Source organism: Arachis duranensis, chromosome 5 (assembly GCF_000817695.3).
Source record: "Arachis duranensis cultivar V14167 chromosome 5, aradu.V14167.gnm2.J7QH, whole genome shotgun sequence".
NCBI classification, from domain to species: Eukaryota; Viridiplantae; Streptophyta; class Magnoliopsida; order Fabales; family Fabaceae; genus Arachis; species Arachis duranensis.
The window spans coordinates 54544342-54554028 of NC_029776.3; the positions used below are offsets into that span (position 1 = coordinate 54544342).

The 9687-nt window shown below is 34.6% G+C and overlaps 1 protein-coding gene and 1 long non-coding RNA gene across 2 annotated transcripts; one reads left to right on the forward strand and one right to left on the reverse strand.

The window, feature by feature from the left end:
- The first annotated feature begins 403 nt into the window (after positions 1-403).
- On the forward strand, positions 404-1604 carry LOC107489391 (uncharacterized). Its single transcript, XR_001592185.3, has 2 exons — positions 404-709; positions 1209-1604. It is a non-coding gene; the product is annotated as an uncharacterized LOC107489391 (long non-coding RNA).
- A 1893-nt stretch (positions 1605-3497) lies between these two features.
- LOC107489390 (COP9 signalosome complex subunit 4) lies at positions 3498-7981 on the reverse strand. The gene is made up of 15 exons (XM_016110139.3): positions 7663-7981; positions 7282-7413; positions 7021-7172; positions 6318-6421; positions 6139-6199; positions 5577-5669; positions 5373-5473; positions 5172-5280; positions 5033-5077; positions 4837-4905; positions 4660-4751; positions 4511-4553; positions 4302-4361; positions 4109-4168; positions 3498-3721 (listed from the first exon to the last, which is right to left on the reverse strand). Exons 2-15 carry the CDS (start codon positions 7409-7411, stop codon positions 3647-3649), a joined length of 1194 nt encoding a protein of 397 aa, XP_015965625.1. The 5' UTR covers positions 7412-7413; positions 7663-7981; the 3' UTR covers positions 3498-3646.
- Between the last annotated feature and the right edge of the window lie 1706 nt (positions 7982-9687).

A 9687-nucleotide genomic window follows, 5' to 3' on the forward strand; every position in this document is an offset into this window, starting at 1 on the left:
TCCAAACGTTCTCGAACCATCAAATTCTTTGCCTAAAAGTTAGCTTATAGCAAACTGTAACCTACCAACGATAAAGTCTAGTCTGGATCTATTTTCACTCTTAGTCAGTGTTGTCAGAACCGGACCGAATCGGCCGGTCGGACCGAAAAACCGACAAACCGATGCTATAACCGGTCCGAGTGAGCTTTTTAACCGGACAAAGAATCGAACCGGATTGACCCGAATTGAACCGGCCGGGTTTGATCAAAACCGATGAACCGGCGGGTTTCATTTAACCCGGACCGGTCGAACTCTTTTTTTTTTGTGACCTACGCTTGAAACGACGTCGTTTCATTAAAAATTAAAAAAAAAAAACAAAAGCTACTTCCTGAAGGTAAAACACTCAAACCCTAGCCTCCATCGTGCATCACTCTCATTCACTCCATCCTCTGTTTCCCTTCCCACGAGAGACCACCATGAGAGCTGAGAGATAGAGAGTCTGCTTCAGCTTCAGCCACCTCGTCGCCAGTGCGGAGACCCGTTCAGCTTCAGCCAGTGCGGCACTCACCACCGCAACCACACCAGTGCGCCACTCACCACCGCCAAGAAGCACATCCATCGAAGATTCAAGTCGCCTCCTCGTCGCCTACTGGCTCCTGCTCGTCAGTCGTCAGTCGTCACCTCCGGTCTCCCTCTTCTCTGCTCGCCCCTCCATCCCTCCAGGGTCCAGGTATGTATTTGTAATTTTTTAATTTTTTGAAGTTATTCAGGATATTAAATTTTCAATAATTTGGTACTGATAGTTAGAATTAATTGATTATTGTAGATTGATTATGTATGTTGGTTTCTGTTTGATTTCTGTTAGAATTTAGATTGTTGAATGTTGATTGTTCACATATGTTTGATTTCTGTATGTTGGCAGATGAAAACATGAATACTTCCACATGTTTTTCAGTTTGATCTCTCTTGTTTGATTTCTGTATGTTGATTTATTTTTTATTTCTGTTCAGTTTGTTGATTATCCTTTGTTGTTACTTGTTAGATTGTTGATTGTTGATTATCTGTTATAGTGTTATATATGTTGGTTGCTGTTGTATATTATTCTTAGTAGTTAGTGGATTGTTGTTGTGCATTATTCTTAGATATTAGTGTTATATATGTTTGCACACATAGGACACTCCTTGATCCTGTTTTCTTAAGCACTTGTTTGACTAAGCCTTTGATTGCAGTCACATATAGCTTGAGTAAGGTGTCAGAGTTCATAGCTCCAATTAGGACTGTTAGATTCACAAGGATATAAAACCAGATTGTGATTTGGTGTGTGGAAAACAGGTGACTTGGTAGTTTGTCCATAAGGAACAACTTGTAGGGAGCCATACCTATTAAGATTCAGCTCATTGTTTGCTGTCTTGCTGATGAAATAGTTTCTGTGGCTATGAATGCTCATGTCAGCATGTTCTATGGGACTACAGCGGCAGGCTTGAAGTGTTTGGATCCCATCTTTTTCTTCATGAATCCTCGGCCATGTTACCACATTCACATTATGTTTATTTTCGTATTACTACTTATTTTTAGGATTTGAGACTTAATGTTTATTAAAATGTTATTGGAGATATGTTTTTTAACTGTTAATTTTTAAGTTTTTAGCTATTTTATACGTTTTACTTATGTGGGACCGGGTTAACCGGTTCAACCAGTGACCCACCAGTTGAACCAGTGACCCAGTGACCCAGTAACCTGACCGGTTCGATCACCGGTTCGGTTCTGACAACTATGCTCTTAGTTACAATCCTCAAAACATTTTTTTGGTGACTTTAAAACATTTTTTATTATTATTTATTGTGATTGTTCATGAATAACTTTTATTTTCATATTTTTTATTATTTACTAAAAATGACAAAGTGGATAGTCTTATCCTTCTTCGCCAAGATTGGTAAAAAAAGGTGAACTGCACTGCAAAGTCCAAAGTAAAAAAATGCTAGTATACCTAATTTTAAAAAAAAATCAAAATTAATCTAAAAAAATAGGATTTTTATCATTTATAAAATAAAAAATTATTATTTTTTTGGACTTTAATTATCTAAATTCAATTTTTTTTTTTTGCATTTAAGCAAGTTCGCTGGACCCGCCGAACTCTATAAAAATGGACAAGTTCGCCTAATTCCGGCAAACTCTTTTTAAGTTTTTTTGAAATCCATATTTTAATCCATTATCATCATCTCCAAATAGTATATAAATCTACAAGCAGTATATAAGAATACACAATAATTTACGGACAACAAGCATGGCTTCTTCAAGAATTTTTTTAATTATAAATTAAAAAAGCTCTATTTAACAATAACAACCATTGTTATCGTATCTAAAAATGCATAAATGCACTGGAATCAGCCATATTTAACAAGGATTTTTTTAATTATAAATTAAAAAAATAACTATTTCCCAAAAATAACAAGGATTGTTATCATGTGTACTTTTTGTGTACTTTTATGTACTCTGAAAACAATAATAATTATTAACTTTTCAATTGGATATATTTGAAGTGGATTATTTATGGGAAATAATTATTTTTTTTAATTTATAATTAAATTTTTTTTGTTAAATATGGCTCATTACAGTGTACTTATGCATTTTTAGATACGATAATGGTTGTTATTGTAGATCCATATACTACTTGGAGATTATAATAATGAATTAAAATGCGAATTTTAAAAAACTTAAAAAAGAGTTCGCCGAGATTAGGCAAACTCTATAAACTTGCTTAAATGCAAAAAAAAAATACGAAAAATCGTATTTGAGAAATTAAAGTCCAAAAATCTTGCTGTGGAAAATAATTTCTTTTATTTTATAAAAAAAACCCTAAATAATAATATGTAAAATTTTTTATCCTAATTCAAATTCAAATAAAAAATAGTCAAATTATAATACAATTCTTTCACAATCTTTTTCTAAATTTGAAATGTCAATAGAATTATCCACAGTAAACATTTCAACTTAATTTTCAAATAACTAATTTTTAATAATAACAATATTTACAATATAATACAACACAAATAAAAACAAGAGTTATGATAAAAAAACAAAATAACCATAATTTTTTTAAGAAATAAGTTAAATTACATAACTACTTGAGTACATATATAAAAGTATAAAATAAAATAAAATATTAAAAAATAAAACTTTTTTATTTTATTTCATATCCACACCCATTCACTCACACTAAAAGTTCTTTTTTTACACAATTTATGAGAGAGATTTGTCACTTATAAACGGCCTCAACATCAACAATGAAGTGTGCTTGAAAGACATAATTTTTCAATTTTTGTACATATATTCTTATGGTATCACTCTTGTTGAAAAAACAAAGCTCTTTAGCCCAATGAGCCAGCCCCTGCCAAAACTAGTGTATTTCGCAGTGCGAGCTTGGCGAATTTTTGAGAAAATTAATTTTGTTTCCCTTATATGTGATTTTTCTTGTTTCTAGCAAAAGTCATGAATAACATAACACATTAAACTTAAACTGAAGCAGCGAACCAAATATGCCTGTAGTTAACGAAATTAATGTGGTTGTTTGTTATAGTGAAGTTCGCCAAAAAAAAATTGAAGGGGGGAGAACAAGATGTTTTAGTAAGAATGTATAAACAAAGAAATTGTGAATCATCCACATTAATTAAACAGGCACTGGGTACCCCTTCTTGGCCATGCTATCCAAAACATCGTTGAGAGACTGACAAAGACCCATAATCTGCAAAGCATAAACCATCACGGCAAAAGGTTAAGATTGGAAAGGTTCCTAGCCAATACAACATGCCCAATTAGATCCTCTTTTTTTCATGATAATGCGGTATAGTAATAATATAAGCAGAAGATTTAGGCACAAAACGTAGCACATCATACGTTCAAGGTAATAACTATTTTTATAATCTGTTGTCTGATTTCTTAAGGTTAAAAGAAATTTATTCATTCAGCATGTAGACACTGAATTGGAAAGAATGAGAACTTCTGCAGCTATCAATCTTTTTAAGACCTTGCTATTTTTTAGGGCTTGTGAAGAAAAAAATAAAAAGAAAAAAAATAAAAACAGTATTGTATACTCCTGTCAGGTAATCATAAAAAACACCATTAAAGTTACCTGCTGGTCCCATCGTTGCAACTCTTCAGTATCATCATCAAAATGTATAACAGCTTCAACCTGCAATAGTGACGCAAAAACTAATGTTAAACCCTTGCCAGAATACTGTCTTTCTTCTCATAGTGGCCAACAAGAGTCATTCAATTATAAGTACCAATTATAAACTATGAGGCCATAATTGTAATGTATATACCTGATCAATAGACCCCCTCATCCTATCCTCATAAATCATTCTTGATGCTATCTTCTCGGCCTAAAAGCAAAATTTATTGTTAAACTTAAAATCAAAACAAAGATGGACAGATTGAACTTGAATAAAGGTGTATGAATTAGAAACATAGGAAAATCCAAATAAAAACTTAGCAGCTTAAAACTGTAGATTGTTGAGACTAAATGCGATACCTTGTGAGGTGGGATCCCCAAAAGCGTCCCTAGCTCATCAAAGCTACAAAAGAATACAAACAGCTTAAAAGGGGTCTAACCTGATAATATCAATTTTCAATTAATCTAACCAAAAGGAAGCAATAAACTGGTGATAAAATTTCACAAACCTTATATTGGTATACAGTTTGCTTGCACTCAGAAGGTTATGTTCAATCATAGCACGGTCCAGCACAGTGAAATTATCTGGAAGAAGAGCTTTCTGTGGAAAAAGAAAAATAAAAACTGAGACAAATATACCACAACTTCCCAAAATAAGAAGATACACAATGCAAGGCTATATTAACCTGATGTGGTTTCAATTCTTCTGAAAATGCATCAATTTCGGGCTTTCTAAGAATTCTCTCCAAATACACCTGATATAAATGGGATTCACATTATATAATATAAGTGAGGAGCTGCAAAATGTTAATGTTGTTGTTGTAGGGTTTAGAGAGAGAGAGAGAGAGAGAGAGAGAGAGAGAGAGAGAGAGAGAGAGAGACCTTCTGCAGTATTGGATAGATCTTTAACTTTGAACACCGTTCATCCTAATCAAAGTACGCAAACATTAATATAATAAACATTTGACATGGCAAACAGAACTTACACAATTGTACACTCATTAATGATTGAATCAAATACCTTGTACAATGTTGCAAGAACACGTGAACGTTGCGGTCCTGCAGCTGCCAATATTGTGCATGTAACAGCAGCAGATAAAGCTTGCTCAAGGGCTTCCTCATTGATCTCCCTACAATAAAGAATACAGCAAGTGTATACGTATAAACATATAATGATATCAATAAATTCACAAAGAAAAATGACTGAATGCAAGGTACATACTCATCCCCTATTTGCCTTTTCTCAATTTGAGATATATCATAATATCGCAAAGCTGCTTCCAAGAATTTCCTCTTCAAATCTAAGATCCTTGCATAGCATACCTGAGGGGTAACAGAATTGGAAAAAAGAGATACAGATTTGTCAAGACTCAATGGATTTATGCATCATTCAGCTAAGTCATCTTTCACAGCTATAAGTTCAAACCTTATACTGCAAATTCAGTGCTTCATGCTGGCTATTGCTAACCAAAAATGATGCTTTATTAATAAAAGCTTCAGCATTGAAAGCATCATCATCCTGCCAAGAAAGGGTAAATTTTATTTGAAGACTTTACTTTGCAAATAATAATAACAATAAAAAAATGATTTGCCATCAGTTACAAAGACAAAAAGTGTAAGTAAAAAGGAAGAAACAACCCTATACTTACAGAAGTTAAAATAATAGTGTTCATACGTATGCAAAAATAGAACAGCAGTTGCAATAGACAGTATATAACTCTAAAAATCATAGATAATATAGTATTGACTACTTCTGCTCTTCCATGACTTGTTACGAGTATATCCTATATGGCATTTCTGTTTTAAAAAAGTAAAAATTGATAAAGGAAGGATATAACTAAGACTCAGAGAAAAATAGTACAAGATGGGAGGACAAAAGATCCTCCTAACAAGACCCAAAACAAACAAAAGAAAATAAAAAGTCAAGCATGGTCTTAGAAACAGCACCAATCAAATATGTATTTCCTTGCCAAAAAAAAGGTCATTACCTCAAGGTATAAGCGGGCAATTTGGACACACTTTGACAACCTGAATTTATCATCAATAACCCTGATAAAATAATTCAAAATATAAAAATTAGTAAGGAAGGAGTGTGTTTATTATTTGGGGCTGAGACACAATATTTCACACAAGCAAATAAATTTAGCAGCAAGAAATTTTCTAAGACCTCATTCCTGAATCCAGATCAATGCCACTGAGCATTTGAGCTGCTTTTGACCATTGTTCCTCAGATTCATAAAGCTCTGCAAGCTTCTCTCTAATAACTAAAACCTACAATAAAACAAGTGGTCATTATAGTAGACGGAAATGAATTAAAATACAAGAAGGCAAACATGTAGATAATATAATGAGAAATTTTGTATAAAGTCAAGGACAGTTTTAGTTACAAGTAAAATGTTTCCTCAACCCTCATACATAATGTCTAACTGAACACCTTAACCAATTTACATATTTTACTTAGCTTCACTTTCTGTCAGCTTTACTACACATTGAAAACCCTGATGATTGACATAACAATGAACTACCATATCAATAATTAAGTTGTCAAATGCATATCCAGATACATGGCTCTAGCAAAAGAATGCTTTCTGTCATCTCCTTCCCACCATCTCAGAAGAATTTATACAATTGTTAAAAATAGCACAAAACGCGAGTAAAAAATTCCTCTTTACCAAACAAGTCTTATTGGTTCACAAAATTTACCCACCAAACTAGTGATAATTGCGAAAAGAAACATGATTCCTAGCATAGGGGGAAGGCAGGGGGTTCCGTTAGAGAACATCCTGGCAAGTCTGTTTCCATAAACAACAATCATCCACTGCTATTAAGTAGCTTAGAATTTAAAATCTGCAGAATATGTGAATTTAAACCTGCTCTTCGAAAGACACAACACGAGGCTGAATCTGCGCAAGGGTGTAATGGGCAATCTCTTTCTGTGTCTCCGGCTGTAATCTTCCCAATTCTTGAGCAAAAGTTTGTAACAGCTGCCGTGACACTACTAATGGGACATCATCCGACAACACTACGAAACCAAAAGCATCAATATCATGAACTTCAAATTGAGGAAAACAAATAAAACCCTAGATTAGGACAAGAAAAAAAATTTATGGTACAAGGAAAAGAAACTGAACTGTGGTCAATAAATCTCCTAGCTTGAACAATGTCATTGGAAGAAATAACGGTAGAAAGGATGTGCTTGTACTGCTCTATCTTTTGCCTCTGGTCTGTAATGGCAGAAGCACTCGCAAAAGCACTCTCCATCACTGTTTCAGCATCATCAACAACTATCAAAATCTATAAAACCCTAAAACCAAACAACTTAGCAATAGAAACAAAGATTAGGAGTATAAATGTCCGTTTTTATTCAACAGTTGCACATAGCATAGGGCATATCATCATTCATTCACCCATCAAATCAATCAAACACTGTAAATAAAAAAAATATAAAAAATAAATAGATAAAAACGAAGTGAGAAGAGTAATGCGAGGTGAGGTTATTAATTTTATTTTACCTATCGGTGTTGAATGATTGTTGATTGTGGCCGACAGGGTTCAACGGTGAACTTGTGGCTGTGCCTTCTCACCCTTCGCTTCACTTTTTAGCTCTTATAAATCGATTGATACGGAAACGGAATCCAGTCTCCACCTCACTCTTCTTCACTGTGAAGAATAAACTCTTTCCTTTTCCAGTTTTCCTTATGCGCTCTCTCTCTCTCTCTCCCTCCGATCCTCCCCGGGCTTTGCTTCAACTTTTTCTTTGACAACGGTTTGCTTCAATTTGGATTTCGGTTCCCCTCCTGCCGGTTCTTTTAGTTTATGCTGGACTTGGCCCAATATTTCATTGGAGCATTTCAGCTCCAGACAAACAACAGAAGTTAATATTTAGCTCCCATGACCCAAAAGATGGATTTTTTAAATAAACATTTTAAATGTTTTAATTTTCGATACAGGTAATTTCAATATAATTTATGTATTTGTAGTTTATTGTCTCATTTGCAATGTAACCGAATTAATTATAAATATATTTTATTTATACTATAAATAGAATAAAAGCAAGGTTTTGAGAACCGAACTAGCCATCGAACCGCTTTAGTTACTGGTTCACTGGTTTATAAGTTCAACCGATTCGATCGTGGTTGAACCGAAAAAACTGTTCACAATTTCAGAGTTTACAGTTTACAGTTTCAGAGGTAACATACCATTTTTACTCCCTATAAGCAACTGGACATAAGAAACATTCTCCACCTTTAAGTTTCAGTTTGGCATATCCCATCTATATATCTAACTATCTAACTCATAACAAAATTTTCAGCCAAATTTTAACAAAGTTTCAGCACATTCTTAATAAAGAGTAACAAACTCTTCCAAATCTTTCTGATGTTAAGAATATTAGAAAAATAAATTCAACTTTTAGGAGCCAGTAACAAAATCTTGAAATTTGAACATCATCAAATACAGACCAAAATCATAATTAGAAAAATCAATGCCTAATCTTATTATTTATAAACATATTCAAAAAGGACGGACATTCACAAATTTAGCATGATTTTGAAGTAGAACAAGAATGAGGGCAGATGAAATCAATGGAAACAAGATGGTAAGGCACGAGAGAAACAGCAACAGAGGTAGCAGCACTGGCAGTTCAACAAGAGACTAAACATAGTTAATAAAAAAATTACCTAGAACTAGAAGCTAGAAGAAACAAACAATTATTCAATCATAGTTAATAAAAAATTATTCACGGAGCTTCACACTTCACTGACTTCACAGTTCACAGAGCTTCACAGAATCAAACAATGGTTCGATCGTAATCATAGATTCATAGTTAATAAAAAAATTACCTATAAGAAGCCTTCAACAGATCATGCAAGATGGAGACAAAGACACTGAGTGACCAAGACAAGGAGCAGTGGTGGAGAACCTTCGAACAAGACAGTGGTTGCGGAAGAGCACCTTCGGCGGCGGCGTGGCCACGCGACGGAGGAAGGTTGCGATGGCTGCGCGATGGAAGGGAAGGTTGATATTGATGGCTGCTGCACGATGGAGAGAGAGTGAGCGAGCAGACGGTGGCCGCTCAAAGGAACGACAGCGACGGCATAAGGCGGTGGCTGGACGGAGGTGAGGTACAGCCAGGAGATCGATTGAGAGGAGCCCTACCCTGGACTGAGTGTAAGAGAAGCAGAGAGTTCTAGAATGAGTGGAATTTGGATCTGGGCATCTGGCAAGGGAGGATGGGGTTAGGGTTATGTGCATATCTGCAGCTGAAACAGCAACGTTTCGTTCTCCCCTCAAAAAATTGGCCGGATCACGGTTCGATTCGACCGACCGATTTTTGGCCGGTTTACCGGTTCAATTGCGGTTTTCAAATTCTCTAGTTTTATTGACTGCCCGAATCGCCTTTCGTCCGGTTCACGGTTCAACTGGTTCAACCGACCAGTCCGAACCGATTTTCAGAACCTTGAATAAAACACAAATTTTTAAATAAATATCATAAGTGCACACGTTATATTGAAGATTGATGTTACTCTACATAATTT

Bases quoted from the DNA above. Each gene is read 5' to 3' on its own strand.
- LOC107489390 (XM_016110139.3), bottom strand. From the start codon at position 7,411: ATGGAGAGTGCTTTTGCGAGTGCTTCTGCCATTACAGACCAGAGGCAA. The intron at 4,362-4,510 runs GTATCGCATTTA...TTTTGCTTTTAG, and splicing joins TGGGGATCCCACCTCACAAG to GCCGAGAAGATAGCATCAAG. The intron at 4,169-4,301 runs GTATATACATTA...TCACTATTGCAG, and splicing joins TGAGGGGGTCTATTGATCAG to GTTGAAGCTGTTATACATTT.